The sequence below is a fragment of the Ambystoma mexicanum genome, chromosome 13 (genome assembly GCF_040938575.1).
Source record: "Ambystoma mexicanum isolate Mex_15411 chromosome 13, UKY_AmexF1_1, whole genome shotgun sequence".
NCBI classification, from domain to species: Eukaryota; Metazoa; Chordata; class Amphibia; order Caudata; family Ambystomatidae; genus Ambystoma; species Ambystoma mexicanum.
Window position 1 is genome coordinate 373,585,031 of NC_090938.1, and position 19,520 is coordinate 373,604,550.

The 19,520-nt window shown below is 52.2% G+C and overlaps 1 protein-coding gene across 8 annotated transcripts in view; it reads left to right on the forward strand.

Annotated features, from left to right (window-relative positions):
- CHD8 (chromodomain helicase DNA binding protein 8) overlaps window positions 1-19,520 on the forward strand; it is a 1,687,145-nt gene that overhangs the window by 1,253,315 nt on the left and 414,310 nt on the right. For 5 of the 8 annotated variants that reach the window (XM_069633907.1, XM_069633913.1, XM_069633909.1 and 2 more), the window contains exon 32: window positions 13,851-13,880. The exons of the other annotated variants lie outside the window; for them this stretch is intronic. In XM_069633907.1, the coding sequence (XP_069490008.1) occupies window positions 13,851-13,880 (30 nt within the window). The remainder of the gene's footprint in view (window positions 1-13,850; window positions 13,881-19,520) is intronic. 8 annotated transcript variants of the gene reach the window in all.

Sequence of the window (19,520 nt, forward strand, 5' to 3'; positions counted from 1 at the left end):
TTAAAATTATAGGTGCGGCCCAGGGAGCATGTGCTGCCCTGACTCCGCCCTCCGGCGCCACACTTCAGTCCCCTTTTCCGCATCGACGGGAACGGGCCGAATTCACCAGCGGTCCTGGGTTTGGCTTCGCCCATGTAATTCCATGTGTGCATATTTCTGTCTTTTTTTATCATACAGGTACTCGGTCCTCAGGCGTCGCACTCCTCCCCAGTGCATGTCAACTTCCACAGGGTTCAGCAGGTATCCATCCTGAGACAGGCTCTTCCAAACTTAAGACCTCCTTCCCCCCCCCCCCCCCTGCCCTCTGGCTACGTTGCCTTGGGCCAGACCACAGTTGGCAAGCTTGTACAGTGTGCAAAGCCCTGTCATCGAGGTCTCTGAAGTACAGTCTAGCCAGGTGGAGGGAGCTCTTTCAGAAATCTCCACCAGAGGACCTGAAGGACTTTGTCAAACATCGTTCCAGGTCAAGGTAGGGCCTCTGTTCTCCATCGCACCACGCAAGGGAAACTCCTTCCCAAGGACTCGCCCGCGCGGGAGGGACTGCCCAGGTTCTACTACCAGCACGTGCACCAAGGCCTTCCCTAGTACCGGCCTACGAGTCGCGGGATCCTCAAATCCTCCCGGTGACAGTGTTGAGGGACCTGAAGGTTCTTGTACCAGGTCTTCACCCAAGGGCCTATGCCCTGGTACCGGCAATATGGCCTAGTGGGTGCCTAAACACAGCTCTACCGGCCCCCGGGTGGAGGGTGTTACGCCTACCAGGCCTCGGCCTAAGGAGCAGGGTAATAATAATAATTTAGCATTTATATAGCGCTACGAACCCTCAAGTATCTGAGGGCTGCTTAATATTACCCACGGGGTGTGGTGCTCATTTATCGACCTTGGAAGGATGAAAGGCTGAGTTTGGCCCTGCCGTGATTCGAAACTGCGTTAGCAGGCTCTGCACGGATGTGAAAGCGAGCGCTCTACTCGCTGTGCCACTTGACCGGCTAAGCCTCATGATCCACACTCAGGAGTCCTAGAGGAGGCTGGGCTCAGCGAGCTGAGTAACACGACGCAGGCACGTGGAAGGCAGCTAGACAAGATGGCTACCGTGCCAGACATCAGCACCCGTCCAACACTGCGCACCAGGAATGGGAATTTGGCAAAGAATGAGTGTCAAGGTGGGACTTGTGTCAACCAGGTACGTGGCCTACACCCTATCCTTCATTTGCGCAGGGCAGTCTCCCGATATGTCTATATGTGCAGGGTATGCAGCGCCTCCAGTAGCCGCCCGCTACTCCGTCTATATCCCCTACTGCCCCTCCAGCCTGTGAGGACAGGTTCTTTGAGAGGTTCCTCGGACTCACGAAGTCCCCTCGGATGGGGGAGATCCTCAGAGATGCCATCAGGGAGGTGCTTCCTCCAATGCTTCCAGCACCTCAGGCTCCTTCACCGGTGCTTCCGGCCCCGGCGCAGCCTTTGCCACCGGCTCTGGCCCCCCCAACCGGTTCCTCAGGCAGTTCTGTACCAGCCTCCTCCACAGCCTCCTGCTCCGGTCCCAGTACCCCAGCCTCCGGCTGCCGCCACTCCTCCAATGGTGCAGGATCCTCCTGACCCTCAGGCAGACAAGGACGATGAGAAGGACTTTGACATGCCATCGTCAGCCAAGGCCTTCCATGAACGTCTTGCAGGGCTGGCTGAATACCTGGGCCTTCCTCAACCTGAGGTTGAGCAACCAGCAGAGGGGGTCCTTGCAGAAGTCCTCACACGACGCCCCTCTGCTAAAACGGGAATTCCACTGCAGACCGATGTAGTCGTCCTGGCCAAGAAGTGTTGGCTTAAGCCCCACACTGTCCAGCTGGTCAATCGACACCAGGACGCCAAGTACAGGCAGATGGAGGGGAGATACACTCTTGCTATCGGCCCATCCACAGCTACACTCCTCGGTGATCGCTGCAGCATCACTATACACCAAGCCTCAGTTGTCCTCAGCCGCCTCCTCTGTGGCGCTGCTAGGCAAGGAGGAGATTATCTTGGAGGTGTACGGGAAGAAACTATTCCAAGCGTCCTTGCATCTTCGTCAGGCCAACGCCAATGCCATGCTGGCAGCCGTGAACCAGAGATTGTGGCGGGAAATTGCTGATTTCCTCCTAGAGCTTCCTACGCAGAGCCAATCGCTTTTCATGGCGGGACTGGTTGAGGCCAAGCTGGTGGCACAGGACATCATGGAGTCCACCATGGCCCACATTGACACCTCTGTCCGGGTCATCTGCATCGCCACGGACATGAGGAGAACAGTCTGGCTCTGCAACTAAATTTAACCCGGACGTCCAGGAACACACATTAGACCTGCCGTTCGAGGGGAGTGACCTCTTCCACTCCACCACGGACGAGGAGCTGGACAAAAAGAAAAACTCACAAACGGTTAAGTCTTTAGCCATCCTGACAAAAACCATGCCCAAATCGTATACCCAATCACAGCAGCTCTCCGACAAGGGGCATACATACGGAGGGTTATGCAGCTTCCATGAACCGAGGTCCAGGCAGCTGGACCGCTCGCCGACTCCACATCGGCGCAAGCAACAAAAAGGGAAAGGGGCGGGTGGTAAAAGCTTTTCCCCAGTCCCCCTCCTCCGCAATAGCCACTGAGGGAAAGAAGGCAAACACACCCCTCTGGGTCCACTTGTCTCCAGTGTGGGGTTGGCGGGGGGGGGGGGACAGGCTTGCTCTCATGCACCTTTCTGGCTCCAGAATTTCACGGACCCCTGGATCCTCTCTGTAGTATCCATGGGGTACCGCATACCCATCCCAGCCTCTCCTCCCTCCTCCACTCCCTCAAGTTGGGGCAGCAACTCTTCTGGTGGAGATTGCTCGTAGAGAGCCAGGCCGTGGTGGAAGTCCCAGCCTCCCAGCAAGGCTTGGGCTTCTACTCCAGGATTTCACCACACTTCCCGGGCTCTTATGAACACACTGCACGATCTGGGCTTTTTGCTCAATCTCAAGAAGTCGCAGCTGCAACCCACGCAGACTGACATTCTTGGGCCTCATCTGGGACACGTGCTCCGAGAGGGTGTTTCCGTTGGAGGAAAAGATCACAGCCATCAAGAGGGCCATTACTCACTTCCTCAGCAGAGAGGTGACCTCGGCCTGGTGGTACCAGCACCTCCTCTGTCTCTTGGCAGCAGTCCTATTAGCCGTCCCCCACACGAGACTCAGGATGAGGAGGATACAGCTGCACATCATGGAACAAGGAGCGGGGCTTTCAATCCGAGATGATCAACGTTCCTCCATCTCTCTACCAGGACTTCACATGGTGGCCCATAGTTTGCAACCTATGGACGGGCAAGCCCTTCCGGCCTCCCACTCCGCAGGTCACCATCACCACAGACTCCACTCTCGAGGGTTGGGGAGCTACTCTGGACCATATCTCTGTCCACGGTACCTGTACCCGACACGAGCAGGAATACCACATCAATTGGTTGGAGCTGAACGCCATCTGGCTAGCGCTCAGAGCATTCCTCCCACTTTTCAGAGGCAAGGTTGTCCTCATCCAGACGGACAACTCGACCAGCATGTACTATGTCAACAAGCGGGGAGGCACCAGACCCCCTCCACTGTGCAAACTGACAATCAGCATGTGGGAGTGGGCCCTGGAAAACATCTACCTCATGGCAGTCCACCTTCCAGGAGAATCCAACCTGGAGGCCGACAGTCTCAACAGGTTGGGGGTGGACAAATACGAGTGGCAGTTAAACCACCTTGTTACTCAGATCTTCAGCAGATGGGGTCCCCCCCAGGTGGATTTCTTTGCCTCCTGGCACAACAAGAAGTGCCCTCAGTTCGCCTTCTGGCAGGGACAGGGCCCCGTCTCCCTGGGCGACGCATTTCGGATTCAGTGGAACGGCATGACAGCTTCTGCCTTCCCGCCCACTTTACGCTGATTCAAAGTGATTTGCAAAATCAAGGAGTCTCGCTAGCTCAACATCATTCTAATAGCTCCATGGTGGCCAGCCAGGCCATGGTTCTCGGAGCTGCTCAGCCTCTCTGAGATGCCACCGATTCACCTTCCAACGGGCCCAGCACTGCATCTGGCGCAGCAAGGGGGCAGGGTCATCCACCCCGCGCCACAGAATCTAGCCTTCACAGAGTGGTCACTGCTCCTACAGCAAAGTGATCCCTCTGTGCGCTTTTCCCTCTCACGTTGCTCCAAGCGGCAGCACACTCAGGACACTCCTTTCCAGATAACCTGCATCCTCCCACGATCGGGTTGCAAGAGGCGGCCGCCGGGGCTCTGGCTCCCCCTGGTCGCTCTGCGGCCTCCTGGGACTTGCCTGCGCCGGGTGCCCGAAACAGACTCCAAGTAATCCCCTGATAGCAGGGATTTAGTGCTATCGAGCCCCCCCCTCCCCCCTCGTTGAGGATCTTAATCGAAGAATAAGCGCCTCAGGAGGATCCGCTAGAAGTCGCAAGAACTGGACTGGCATGGGCTTACCCCCTCTCTCCCTACTCTACTTGCACGGGGCCGCACTGAAGCACCATGACCAAATCCAATAAAACCACCAAGTAAACGGACATCTCAGCGCTACTAAACATGCCTGCTGGGGGGGGAAAAAACAAAAAGGGTGAGCGCAACGAAGGTGGGATGAGAGATGCTCCCCTCGAGGACCAGGCAACCAGGGGGTTACAAAAGCTGACTTGCATGACCTCCTATCAGCCCTCATCAGGGAATTTCAGAAGGGCACGGAAGAAGTAAAGAGCCAAATTGCTCGTCTGGACAAAAGAGTGGGGGAAATCGAATCGAGGACCAAGGAAATCGAAACCACACTATGCGAACAGAATTTTGAGATCGGAGAAGAAGCTGACAGAATTAGGGCCTTGGAGCGCAGGTGCGAGGCTCTCGAAGACAAACAAGAAGATGCTGAAAACCGCTCAAGGCGTAACAATATCAGAATCCGGGGAATTCCAACGGCAGTTCCGGAGAAAGACCTCCCAGCATACGTATCCGATCTCCTCCATATCATCACCCTTCCAGATAGCTCCCCCCTGGAGCTCGATAGTGCACAGGGCAAGACCCAGGCAGAGTCCTAACGGGGCAGCTGACGTTCTAGTAAGGGTCCATTTCTATAAGCTCAAGGAGGAGATGATGCAAGAGGCCAGGGCCATGGAACACATCCACTTCCGGGATTCAGAAATAGCCCTCTTTCAAGATCTGGCAGCATCTACCCTGGCTAAACGAAGAGCTCTCAAACCCATGGCGGACTGGCTGCGCGATCGCAAGATACCCTTCCACTGGAGCTTTCCCTCGGGCCTCGCCTTCACCTGGGAAGGGAAAATGCAGAAAATCCCTTCACTGCGAGAAGTGGAACTATTTATGAACCCGGACACGGAGGAGGAGGTCCAGGGGGGCTCGAACCGCTCCCCCGAGGGGGCCAACAGGGAGTCTCACCGCTCCTGGTCAGCGGGCCGTCGTAGAGTGCGTGTCCCGTCTTCCAGGGGGAAGAACACCAACAATCGCTGAGGGCCCCAGCCGCCCATACCCTGGTGTCTACACCTGGGAGAATTGCTCTCACCGAATTCAGCAGCCTGGGACTTCCTGATTTACAGCCCCCAGACAGTCGTCCAACTCCCCCCTCAACCCTCCCCCTCCCCGGGGGCTCTGACTTGGAACCTAAAACCACACAAACGATCTGGCCTCTCAGGACCCTGCCAGAAGGAACCCAAGTTAGCAATCTCCTTAACCATAAGTAATCCACTGTGCTCTCTCTCGCACTGCATTGTTTTCCCCTATACAGCACGAGACCCCTTGGTCTCCTATCCAGCTGGTAGCCACGGCCCAGCCGACAGCCCCGTTGGTAGAAGGCTGGTCTGGATACCGATATTTGTTTCCTGTTTCAAGTTATGTTCTAGTTTCTTTTGTTGGTTCATCTTGATCAGGAGGAGAGGGGGAGCTGGAGTTGAGGAGAGAGCCGGAAGCAGGGGGGAATCTGTCAGCAAGACACAAGATGAAAAGGGGCTCATCCCTTTGGACGGAACCACCATAACAATGGCAATTTGTCCCACCGGAGTGGGGGGGGGGGTCCCCAGCCCTGCAAATAGTACAACTCAGGGTAATTCAGCTATCCAACCTAACCACAAATGGCCCGGCCGAATAGGGAGCTCTCGATCCTGACCTGGAACGTCCAGGGTCTCAATGCCCCTCGGAAAAGGAAATCGGTGGAGCACAGGCTCGCCCAAATGGCACCCGACATTGTATGCTTGCAGGAGACTCGCCTCCTCAGTATGGATGAGCGCTGCATAGCCTTTCAACGCTACACAACGGTACTTTGCCTCTGCTGGTCTCGAAGAGAGGGGTCGCCATCCTGCAGAGCCGAGACTTACCCTTAACAAACATTACCATCAAGAGGGATCCAGAGGGTCGGTATCTTCTGTTGAAAGGTCTATTAGTTGAGCTTCCCATCACTATAGCAGCCATATACTGCCCAAACACAGTGCAAAGCCAATTCCTTCGCAACCTCCTCCCCATACTCCTCTCCTTCAGTGAAGGTCGGCTGCTCATAGGGGGTGACTTCAATTTGACTCCAGACCCAAACCTGGACAAAACGCTCCCTCCATCCAAGGAGGACTTTGGTAAGGCTCTCGCCATGGCAGAATTCCTGAGGGAAACCGACACTATAGATGTATGGAGATGGACTAACATGGGGGCAAGCGACTATACTTTCTTCTCCCATGCCCACCTGGGGCATTCTAGAATCGACCTACTGCTACTCTCCAGTGCTCTCATCCCCTGCGTCAAATCCATCCAAATTGGACACACAGCCCTGTCGGACCACGCACCAGTCACAATGAATCTGAGGGTAGTTTCCCCGAGCCGCCTCAGCGGCAATGGAAACTACCGGACCAGATCCTGACAGACATTGCGATCAGAACGGAAATGGCAGAAGACCTCAAGAACTAATTTAGGGAGAATACCACCGAAGACACATCCATCGCCACGATCTGGGATGCCATGAAACCCGTCATAAGTGGCACGGCAAACAACTGTACCGCCCGGCTCAGACGGCTGCGCAAGCTGCAACAAGACGCACTTGAGGCGGAAGTGACAGAAGCGGAACACATCCTCAAACAAGGCCAGAATAGGAAAGCAAGCCGCGTGCTCCAAAAAGCGAAACGCTCCCTAGAAATGCACTTAGCAGACAGGGCGGCCAGAGCACTAACATATACCAAACAGTTCTACTATGTGCACAGCAACAAAGCAAATCGGCTCCTGGTCCACAAATTAAAAAAGCTGCAATCGAGAAAAAATATCCAATGTCTCCAGGATGCACAAGGGACTCCTCGCTACTCCAACACGGAGAAAATAGAAATCATGACAGCACATCACAAGGGTATCATGTCGGGTTACCCCACGGCCGCACCTGCACAAGCCAAATACCTAGCCCACACCCGCAACTCAAAACTCTAGAAGCCCCTATCTCGGCAGAAGAAGTGAGCGAGGTCATAGCAGGCCTGAAGAACTCAACCCCAGGTCCGGATGGGCTCACGGCACAATTTTACAAGAAATTTTCATACATACTCGCACCCCAACTGGCGGCTCTCTTCAACTTGTTCCTATTATCGGGAACGACCAACCCCTCAATGGAAGAGTCCTTAACCGTGTTGCTACTGAAACCTGGAAGGGACCGGAGTCACTGTGCCTCCTACAGACCCATCACCCTCCTGAACTATGACGCAAACATTTTCACAAAAACCCTTGCTACGAGGCTGACGGCTCCCCTGCTTCCTGCCATTATCCACCCGGACCAGACCGGATTCATTCCCGGCTCTAGCACCTATGATAATATAAGGAGAACCATAAACGTCATCGAATCAGCCAGCAGGAAGGGGCTGGAACTGATGGTACTATCCCTCGACGCTCACAAAGCGTTTGACCTGCTTGATTGGGGTTACATCCGAAAAACATTACGACATTTCGGCTTTGGGCCGAACTTCATTAAATGGACACTTGCGAACTATGAGCATCCCTCCACCAGACTAAGAATCAATGGGTCCAGGTCCGACATAATCAACATCTCAAGAGGCACAAGGCAAGGATGTCCCGTCACCCCTAATCTTCGCCCTCTCCATGGAGCCATTTGCGAACAGGGTACGACAGAATGCAGAGATCCAAGGCCTGAGAATCAAGGCCTAAACATATAAATCCACCCTGTACGCCGATGACGTTCTCCTCACGCTGACTAAGCCAAGGGAATCTATGAAGGCCCTATGGAGGGAATTGATGGAATTTGGGGAAGCACCGGGATTCAAGGTCAATCTATCCAAATCGACAGCACTGAGCATTAACCTGCTTGATCTCCTGGCCTTCCCCACGAACATTTAGCACCGGCTCAACCACAGCCCCGGCTGCCTGGTTCTTACCGCGCTCCGATTAGCGTCCCCGTCTCCTTGGCAACTCGGCATCAACGCCCCAGCGCATGCGCGAGGCACAGACACGACTCCTACACGCACGCGCACTGGATATACTCCACGCAGCTCACTCGCACACGAACTCCATTACTGTTCGGCCCCAGCGCGCGTGGCTCGCACAGAGTCACAAGATGAGTCCCCCCAACTAGGCAAGGCTTCCCTTGCATCCAGACCTTAATCCCCCTCCAAGCCATTAACCGAGATTTACACCTAGCCTTGGCTTTTCTGTCCCATCTTTTTGCTCGCCAGATTCACACTGAGTCCTCAGCCCTCCAGGCAGGAGCTCATCTCCTGCCACCGAGATACAACGCTCACTATGGGAGTATTGCAGTACTATGCCCGGCTTTCCTGTGGTAACAAGGTACCATCATTTCTTTTCTTACTTTACAGAACTACAGGCAGGCGCCCGAGCCATACATGACTATAACCACTGCCTGTGTCCTGTATTTTTAGATCACCACAAAGTGAATATCCACTTCCTGGAACATTCAACAATATACTTTCATATTGTTTTTATTCATAGGGAGACCTGCTCTACTTGGCCCCAGAAGAAGGCTGCTACCCTGCTACAGCTGAAACGTCCTATGTCATCGTGACTTGACCTTATACCTCTCAGATCGATGACCCGAATCATCATTACCAGCTTTATGTTGACGTCGCCTTTTTAGCAGACCCTATTTTTAGGTTTCTTTGCGCTATAAGCACAGTGCTGTGCAAATGTGGGTTGTGACTGTGATAACACATTACTAGGTTGGCAAATATGTAATATTTTGCAACACAACACAGCACTAGTATAGGAGTGTGTAGATTACACTATACTAACCTTGCAAATGTGCTTTTTTGTTGAACTGTTGGTACATTTCTAAAAAGTCACTTCAGAATTCTGCACTGTATGGACTAAAACAGGCTAAATTTAGTGACTACCTGTCACCATAGAAGATGTAATTCTATCTAAATATGCACTCAATATTTGTAATACATGTCTTATACAACTCACCGAGGTGGTGACAAGGTTTAATTTTCTATTTTTCTATGTTTAATTTTCCTTTATCTGCATTGAATTACCAATGCTTACACATGCGGTCTAATTAAAAAAGAACTCTGCAATTGTTGTTCCAGTACTTGGATTTGTACTTTCCTCCAATGATGCATACTTATGTAAATGTATTAACCTCAATATGGAGATGTTAGAATTGTTACTACGTTAACCCACTGTAGTACAAACGTTTGAGGAAAGGACTACCCCCATGTACCAAACAGGTTCTGCAACTGGGCAGCCTCCAATGAAATCAACCCCCTGGCATGTACTCTGGACGACGTGCTCTCCTTCTCGACGCACGTTACCCACTTAGGCGTGCAGGTGGACATCTGCCGCACTTACCTCGCAGCCATCGGGGCATACAGAAACTCAGAGGAGGAGAGTTTTTCCTCTTCCAACCCAATTGTCAAGAGACATTTGAGTCTTGCCAGGCTCTACCCGCCCGTCAAGAGGCTGCACCCCGTGTGGGACTTCAACATAGTCTTGGGTGCCCTGGCGCACAAACCATTCGAACCTATGGCATCCGCGGACATCAGGCTGGTCACCATTAAGACAGCCTTGTTAGTCGGCCTCACCTCGGCTCGCAGAATCAGTGAAATCCAGGCACTGGTTGCCTCGGAGCAATACACTGTTTCACAAGGACAAGGTAGTCCTATGGACGTACCCAGCATTCCTACCTGAGGTGCCGTCTGCATTCCATCTAAACGAAGAAATAGTGTTGCCCACGTTTTTTGCTGAGCCCAAAGACAAGGCACATAGTTTTGCACTGCCTTAGTGTCAGGCGTGCTCTGAAATTCTACCTGGACAGGACCAAGGGCTTCCGCAGGGCGGACGCTCTATTTGTCACCTTCAGAGGATAAAAACCGGGATATCGGGCCTCCATAGCCCGTTGGATGGTCTCGGCCATCAAGAAGCCTACGAGGGACAACACAAGCCACTGCTGGCCAACATGCACACCCATGCGGTCTGAGCAAAGGCAACAGCCATCGCTTTCCAGGGGCATGTCCCCTGGAAAGTCATGAGCAGGGTGGCCACATGAGCCACCTCTTTGGCTTTCTCTAAGCACTACTGTTTGGATGCCGGTTCTAGAGTGGATGCGGCTTTCGGACAGGCGGTTCTTAGAAAACTGTTTGCTTAAGAAGGGTCTCCTCTCCACCCTGGGGCTACACTCAGTTGTAATCACCCATGCAGTATGAAGGAAAGGGGGCAGGATGTAAGAGTAATTATAAGTTACTGGCTGTGGTGACTAATATACTCTTAGTCCCCTTTCCTCCGTACGCCCCACCTACCCCCCCCCCCCCTAATAAAACTGGTGTCATTAGGCAATGTTAAATCTGTTGTCGACACTTCTATGGGAACTTAAGTGGGGTCCCGGGGGGGCGGAGTCAGGGCATTGCATGCTCCCAGGGCCGCACGCCCACACGCCTCTAAATTTAAATGGGAAGAAGGTTTTTTCTGGTGAAAAAGGTTGTCTCCTGTCCCTTGGAAGGGACGCCCATGCAGTATGGAGGAAAGGGGACTAGGCACTAAGAATACGTTAGCCACTACGGTGAGTTACTTCTAATTTCTGATGCTTGTGAATCTGCTTAGAATCACATGCTGTGGTAATCGTGGAGTATTGCATCTTTCTTTCGAAGATCGAAAAGGGGTATCGGCCTAGGCGTTACTATAACACTTCCTAATGAGACGTGTAGTGTACCCAAAATCCTTCACGAGTCGAGGTCCCACCAGATTATCTTTTTCCTGCCTATCTAGTCGGTTGCTTAACCCCTTAAGTGCCAAGGACGAGGTATCTCGTCCTTGGAATTCCCTTCCTGGTGCCAAGGACGAGATACCTTGTCCTTTCAGGCACTCTGTTTTGTGCGAATCCCTGCACATCAGGGATTGCACAAAACATTAATATAACCCCTGGGCTATGTGGGGAGGAGGTCCCCCCTCACTGCCGGGGGTGTTGCATTACCTTCAATTGCATGTCGGCGTGCGTAACGCACGCCGACATGAAAGTGAAAGCATTTTCACTGCGGCAGCCATTTTCGGCTGCCGCACTGAAAACACAAGGTGAGTCTCCACCTTGCTCTGCCTCGATCTCCGGCTGTATTTCAAGACGGAGATTCTCCCCTTCCAACAACACCTTTTGTGAAACCTTTACTGGTCACGAATCTGGCGCAGAACGCTTGATCCTTGGGCAACAATGGCACTAGACCACCAGGGATCTGTTTTGGAAGCGTGGGGGGAAGGGAAGAATCGCTTACTAGGTAAGCGGCCCACTCCCCTCCGAGGCCCCAAAGCATGGGGCCACAGGTGTGGAGACCCCTTGGGGCAGATGGGTGATCATCTGCCCCCTGGGGTGGGGATATTTCAAAAATGAAAAAATATGTACGAAAAAAATGGGAAGGGGGTTTGGGGACCACTAGCCACCATGGATTTTTGAGGGTGGTGTCATTGGAAAGGAGAGGTTCTCCCCTTTCCAATGACACAATTTGTGTAAGCATTGCTGGCCGCGGGTCGGGCGCAGAATGCTCGATCCGTGGCCAGCAATCCCACTAGACCACCAGGCACATGTTTGCAATGCGGGGGGGGCTGCTTACTTGGTAAGCAGCCTCCCTACCCCCTGAGGCCCCAAACCATGGGGCCACAGGTATGGAGATCCCCGGGGCCAGATGGTGATCTGCCCCCAGGGGAGGGGTTATTTGGAAGAAAAAAAAAATAATCTAAGGAATTGGGGAGGAGGTTGGGGACCACTAGCCACCACAGATTATTTTTTTTAGGACATGGAAGGGTGGTGGCCCTCTCCCTCCCACCCCAAGTGGAAAAGGGGGCACCCTTTGTAGCCCTGCCTGGGGGCAGATTTGTGCCCCCAGGGAGCATGCAGTACATGAGGTGGCCCTACATCCAATTGAGGAGGAGGGCCACCAGGAAAGTGTGGGCAGGCCCCCCAAAGGATGGGGCCTGCTGTTTAGGCCCCCCCTGGGGCAGATGGGTGCCCATCTGCCCCTAGGGAATGGGTGCAAAGAAAGAAAAAAATCTTGGTTGGTTTTGGGGGGAGTGCCTCCTCCTGCCCCCCACCTCCCACTAGACCAGGGATTTTTTTTTTATAGAAAGGGGTTGTACGTCCCTCCCCTTCGCCACCCCCCCACCCACTCAGAATTGACTTGGGGGCAGTTATCTGCTCCCAGGAAGGTGCATCTAACCCCAGGGAGGAGGGCATGATATACCCCCTCTTATCCGCCCCCCCATGCATTTCGTGTGGAGGCTGGGAGAGGGCCATCCCCCTTTACATTACATAATTACTTTACAGTGCCCCTCAGCCCCCCAAAGTGCAGTCTGTTTTGTTTATTAAACTTGCTTTGGCGCAGATGGGCACATTGGTGTGCCAATCTGCCCCCAGGATGCCCAAACTTTACTGACCCACCCACTGGGGGGCCTGTCCCACATTTTCTGGTTGCCCTCTCCCACCCCAAATGGAGGGGGGTTGTACCTCACGCAGCCATTCGTAGGAGGCCCAGGGAGGCCTGCTTGAGGTGCCCCCCTGCCCATTTGGGGCGAGGGGGGGGGAGAGCAGCACAAAATGTCGGACAGGCCCCCCAATGGGTGGGGCAGTAGGTTTTGGGCACACTGGGGGCAGAATGGCACACTATTGTGCCCATCTGCGCCAAGGGGAGTTGGGTAAACAAAGGAAAAAAGTGAAAATGGTAGACAGCATTTTAGGGGGGCTGTGGGGCACCCCAAACCGCCGGGCAATTTTCTAATGTGAAGGGGTGGTGGCCCCCTCCCCCCCACCCACAATGGAGTGGGGCCATGTCATGCAGCCCTCCCTGGGGGCAGATATCTCCTCCTAGGAAGGGCCACCTGACCACAGGGAGGAGTGCATGACAGACACCCCCCCCCCCCTTATTTGCCACCAGGGAGGGCTACATGAGATGCCGTGCACCCCCTTCACATTACAAAATTTCCCGGCGGTTTAGGGTGCCCCTCAGCCCCTCCTAAAGTGCAGCCTGCCATTTTCAATTTTTTTCTTTGTTTACCAAACTTACCTTGGCACAGATGTGCACATTGGTGTGCCAATCTGCCCCCAGGGTGCCCAAACCGTACTGCCCCATCCTTTGGGGGGCCTGTCTGACGTTTTGGGATGGGCTTCTCCCCCCACCCCAAATGGAGTGGGGGGCACCTCATGCACCCCTCCCTGGGGGCAGATTTCTGCCTGTAGGAAGGGGTAAATGTGTTTTCACTGGGGGGGAAGGGTGAGGTTCAGTAGACCACCAGGGATGGCTTGCAGGGGGGGGGGGGCATGATTGGAAAGTATGAGTGTAGATTTGTTTTAGCTGGGGTGACCGTAGGTAACACATGTTTTTTGTTTCGTTTACAGCTTTTTCTACGCAAGCAGCTGCAACGTTATGTGAGTACTGTTTTTTATTATTCTATGGTTAGGGCCCACTGTCAGTGGGGTGGGTGAGACTGGGGCTGGATTGTTGGTGGGAATGGGCCATCTGGGCAGATATTTTGGTGGGCTGGGACACAATTGCAGGGGCAGTCCACAAATTGCCCCACATGCCAGCAGAATATTGGTGTTTCCCTGGGAGCGGATGTCTCCCATGTGGGTTGTCTTTCTGCAAGCCCAGGCTGCACCTCTTGTGTGCTACGTTACAGATGTCACCTCCGGGGAGGAATGGGGATCCTGCCGGGGCTCCCTGGAGCTGCCGCTGTGCTTGGGGGACGGTACACCCACATGGTACATGGATGTCCAAGGCCGGGGACATCACCTCCAACCGTCCTGGAGTTGCGGCTGGGCTGCATTACAGCTTTTCCCTTCGGGGAGGTATTGGCACACTGCCGGGACTCCCTGGTGGGGAGAAGCTGTAACGCAGGCCAGCCAGAGCTCCATAAAGTTGGCGGTAATGTCCCTGGCCTTGGGCACCCTTCTCCCATGTGGGTCTTTGGCAGGGCTTGTGGGATACATTCTGGGGAGATTTGCGCATGTCAGCCATCTTTGGATTCCCACGGGTGTCTTCTTTTCAGAAATGCATGGGGTTCCCTGTTTTCCTTAGTGACTTGGTCACCCATATCTGTATGGTGTGCACTTCGGAAAAAATCCTGAAATTCAGCTGTCAGAAAAGACTTGGGGTTAGCCGTGTTTTAGGCTTGCCCCTTTGCGCCCAGTTCGGTGCACCCACACATGTGATGTACCGTTTTCATCGGGATACGTGTGGGGGACGCAGGAAGGTAGGCCATGTGGTGTTGGCGGCGTGTTTCTGTGGGTGGCCAGAGCGAAATCTCTGAGAATTGTTTATTTTCAGCCAATTTCAGCAATATTTCCCTCTGTCCACTCTAGGAAACACATCGCCAACAGATGTCATACCTTCCCACATTCCCACAGGTGTCCCGATGAAAACGGTACCTCACATGTGTGGGTGCACCTACCTGGGCGCAAAAGGAAAAGGCTAACCCACCGGTAAGCCCAAGCCTTTCAGCACAGCACATTTTGTTCATGTGGGCAACCTACAGATTTGGGCCTAGGGTGTCGAAGCAAGCAAGGAAAACAGGAAACCCCATGCATTTATCAAAAGAGGACACCTGTGGGAATCCAGAGGTCTGTATTGCGCGAATGGAACCAGAATGTATTACTCACAATCCCTGGCAAAGTCCAAACTTTGTTGAATAAAAACCATTTTCAGACATTTCACTCTGCTCACCCACCCAAACACGCCGCCAACACATGGCTTACCGTCCTGCGTTCCCACAGGTGTTCCGACGAAAACGGTACCTCATAAGTGTGGGTGCACATACCAGGGCGCAAAGGGCGAGGGCGAAAACACGGGTAACCCCAACTCTTTTCACACAGCAGGAATTTGACTCATGTTTACACCATACAGATTTGGGCCTAGGGTGACCAAGCCACCAAGGAAAACTGGGAACCCCATGCATTTCCGAAAAGAGGACACCTGTGGGAATCTGCAGAGGTCTGCCTTGCGCAAATCGCCCCAGTTTTTATTACCAACAATAAAGATTTTCCATAATAACTTACTAGAAAGTCTTAATTCCTTAATTCTATTAAAGACTCGGAGGCGAGCATTATGCTTCCTTCTTTTATTCGACAATAAAGAAAAGAGCTCAGGAGCAAGATGTTTGTGCACCAAAAGTGAAAGTGCCATGAGTAATGTGCAGAAAACAGGTGCACCAAATATATATAATAAACATAGTAATATAACAGTAATATCTTAATATAAAAGGTAAGAGTCTCTGAAGAAAACTACATTTCCCAGGGAGCTTGGCTCCAGTTCATTTTGAGGCCATCAACACGTGACCTAGTCCACCAATAGTAGTTCAGATCCCCTGCATAAACAGTCCTAAACATGATGACACTTCCTCTTTCTGGGCTGCGAACTTGGCTGTCCATAGTAGGAGATAATTGTAGCTAACTTGAAGAAGATGAACTTGTGTCGGGCCGTGATCAGGCGGACTTGTCTGTAGGCGCTGTAAAGAAAAAGGAAAATGTTAGTCTCTTGTATATGACAACCCTAGATCCCTTATCAGGGTGGGAGAAAATCTTGGAGTTATTCCGATAGGGTACATGCGAATATCAGAACATTAATCTTTTCATTACATCTTTAATTAACATCAGGTAACATGCTGTTATTTTCTCGCCGGGTGGGATAATGCTCGCCTCCGAGTCTTTAATAGAATTAAGACTTTCTAGTAAGTTATTATGGAAAATCTTTATTCTATGTCAAGACCGTAGGCTCCCATTATTATGCTTGTTTAAAGCTTACTTAACACAATAGATGCCGGCTGATCTACTGGCTTTAGGTAGAATTGTTTGAAAACTGATTCACTAGCCCAGTCTGCCATCCTCATGATCTCTTCTATGCGAACTCCTGCCTGAAAGGCTTTGGAGGCCATGGCTCCTCTAACTGAGTGGGCTCCAAAATGCTTGGTGTCTATCCCTGCTTGAGCTAGCGTCCACCGGACCCAACGTGCTAAGGTCAGTGCTGATACTGCTTTATGCGGTTTACGCAGAGCGATCAGTAGCTGCCCGTTAGGGGAGGTTCTGAGTGGAGCCGTCTTTTCTTTGTAGACTTTCAAGCATTTAACCAAGCAGAGCTTCGGTTGATCCCTAAAGGCGGGATAGGAAATCACCCTGGAATTGCACTTTGTTCTTCTATGAATATGGAATACAATGCCATCAGGAGAAAAGGTTCTGCCTGCTAGATCTAGAGCACTGATGTCTGAGACTCTGCTGCAGGAGACCAAGCAGAGTAGTGAGTTTGCCAGATAGGGCTGTACGCGAAAGTTCTTCGTTACTAGGCCATGCCAGAAAAAGGTTCAGTACTTTATTAACATCCCAAAGCTTGTCATAGCGAGCTGGAGGTGGGACGGTAAGCCTTAAACCTTTCAGCAACCTGCAGACGAGGTGGTGTTCTCCTGCTGATATTCCTTGGATAAGGTCATGACCTGCGGAAATTGCTCAACGGTAGGCGTTCAGATATGTAGGCGAGCCCTTTTTCCGCTAGGGATGCTAGAAAATTCAAAATCTCTTCTACAGGTGCTGAAATTGGATGTAATCCTTTCTCACGACACCAGGAGTTCCAGATGCTCCAAGAGTTGGAATATCTCTTCCGGGGTACTAGGAGCCCAGCTCTCTTCGATAAGGTTGATCGCTTTGTGAGACATGCCTGGGACTCCATCTTGACCTGAAATCCTCCAGGCTGCTAAGGTCAGAGATCTGTTGAGTAGGAGAGGGTGACGTTGACCTGATGGATCTAATAGGAGATCCGGAAACTGGGGGTAGTACGATTGGAGAATCCGTAGAAAGTTCCAGAAGAACTGGATACCAAGTCTGAGATGTCCAGACCGGCACTATAAGGATCAGATTGGCATGCTCCTGACGGGCCTTCGCCAAGGTCCTCGCTATCATAGTGAAAGGAGGAAAGGCATACAGTATTCCCTGGGACCATGACTGTAGGAATGCGTCTGTTGCAGCTGCTGCTGGGTCCGCCCTCCAGCTGTAGAAAGCTGGTAGTTGGGAGTTGAGTCTGGAAGCAAATAGGTCTATGGACATCGGACCCCAGATCTCCTGAAGGCGGAGGAAAATCTCTCTGATTCTCCAATCGCTGTAATCTGTCGAGTGGCGTGAGTACCAGTCCGCTACTGCATTTGAGAGGCCGGGAAGGTACTCCGCTGTAACTGAAATCTGGTGATCCAGAAAGAAATGCCATAAGTCTTTGGTTAATTCTGCTAGGGGTCTCGACTTGGTGCCGCCCAGATGGTTGATGTATCTTACCGCTGAGATGTTGTCCATCTTTAGTAAAATACAGCAACTCGCTTTGTCTTTGGCAAAAGAGCGCACTGGAAAGGAACCTGCAAGAAGCTCTAGACAATTGATATGAAGGTCCAGCTCCTGTGGGGACCAAGTCCCTCCCGTGGCTATGGGACCGCATCTCGCTCCCCAACCGGAGCGACTGGCATCCGAGTCGATAATATCTGGAGCAGAGCCGAAGATGGCTCTGCCGTTCCAGGCTTCCATATATGAGAGCCACCAGTGGAGCTCTGTCCTCGCTTGAGGAGACAGTGTCAGAAGTTGAGAATAAGAAAGGTTTCTCCTTAAGTGTTGGCCTTTTAGTCTTTGCAGCTCTCGATAGTGAAGAGGGCTGGGAAATATTGCTTGGATGGAAGATGAAAGTAGCCCTATCACTCTTGCTAGTTCTTGCGTATTTTACTTTTGGTAGAGTGAATCTTGGCTGATGGGAGTCGAAGCTGCGAATTCTGTGTATCCACTATGAATCCTAGAAATTCCATGTTTTTGGATGGAAGTAGAACTGACTCCTCCCAGTTTATAAGAAAACCTAGACTGTGTAGCAAGTTTATTGCAAGTTCGGTTTGTTTCTGGACTAACTCCTGTGATTGGGCCATGAAAATGTCGTCTAGATAAATTGAGACGGACACCTTGCTCTCTTAATCGAGCTACTACAGGTCTTAAGAGTTTGGTGAATACCCAAGGCGCCGAAGAGAGTCCGAATGGGAGACTTGTGAATTCCCAAACTCGGTTTCTCCAGGAGAATCTGAGGTAACTGATGTGTGTTTGATGAATGGGTACTGCGAGGTAAGCGTCTTAAGTCTAGGCGCATAAGCCAGTCCTTCGGTCTGAGAAGATCTCTGAGCATGTGTATACCTTCCATTTTGAAATGGCGATAAAGGATGAACTCGTTGAGCGCTCTGAGGTTTATGACTGGGCGCACTTTTTGCTTCCTGCATACCAGAAAAATGGGACTGAAGAAGCCTCCCTGACTTGAGCAGGGGCGAATCGCTTGCTTCTGATGGAGACTGAATATTTCGCTTTCTAAGGCGGTTTGGTCTGATAGAGACATTACTATGGGAGTGGGGCGTCATTTCTGAATGGGCTGTGTAAAAAACTCTAGGTGTAAACCCCGAGCTGTGTCCCTGACCCAGGCATCTCCCGATAAGGTATCCCAAGCATTTGCAAACATCCTAACCTCCCTCCTATATGTTAGTGGCGCTGGCGCAGTTATCAGTACACTGACCTGTGGGTTGTTGCTGGGCAGGGTATCTGGCCGCTCTCCTCCAAGGACGCCCTCTTCCACGACCTCTCGAGGGAAAGAAAGTGTTGGGGCGTTCTTGCCAGGAATTATGCTGGCCTCGAGATCGTTGAGGTCTCTGGTCGAAGAAGAAACGTCCGGAAGAGCGACCTCTTCCTCGCCCGGCCCTGGAGAAAACCTTGGTTGCAAATACTCTTTTTATTGAAACCTGTGCTTTGTCCAACGCCGTGAATGTCCCGACAGATTTTGTCATCTCCTTCATGAAAGGGTCTCCGAAAAGCTGGCCTTGCGCCGTTGGGCCGGATTCTGTGTCTGCTAGTTCGGTTAATTTGGCATCTATCTTGTAAAGGATGCCTTTCTGTCGCTCTGTTGAGATGGTGCAACTGGCGTTGCCCAAGAGGCAAATAGCCTTCTGGACCCAGCCGGACAGTATCACTGGGTCGATGAGGAGATGGCTGCATTCGCAAGATCGGAGATTTTTGCTA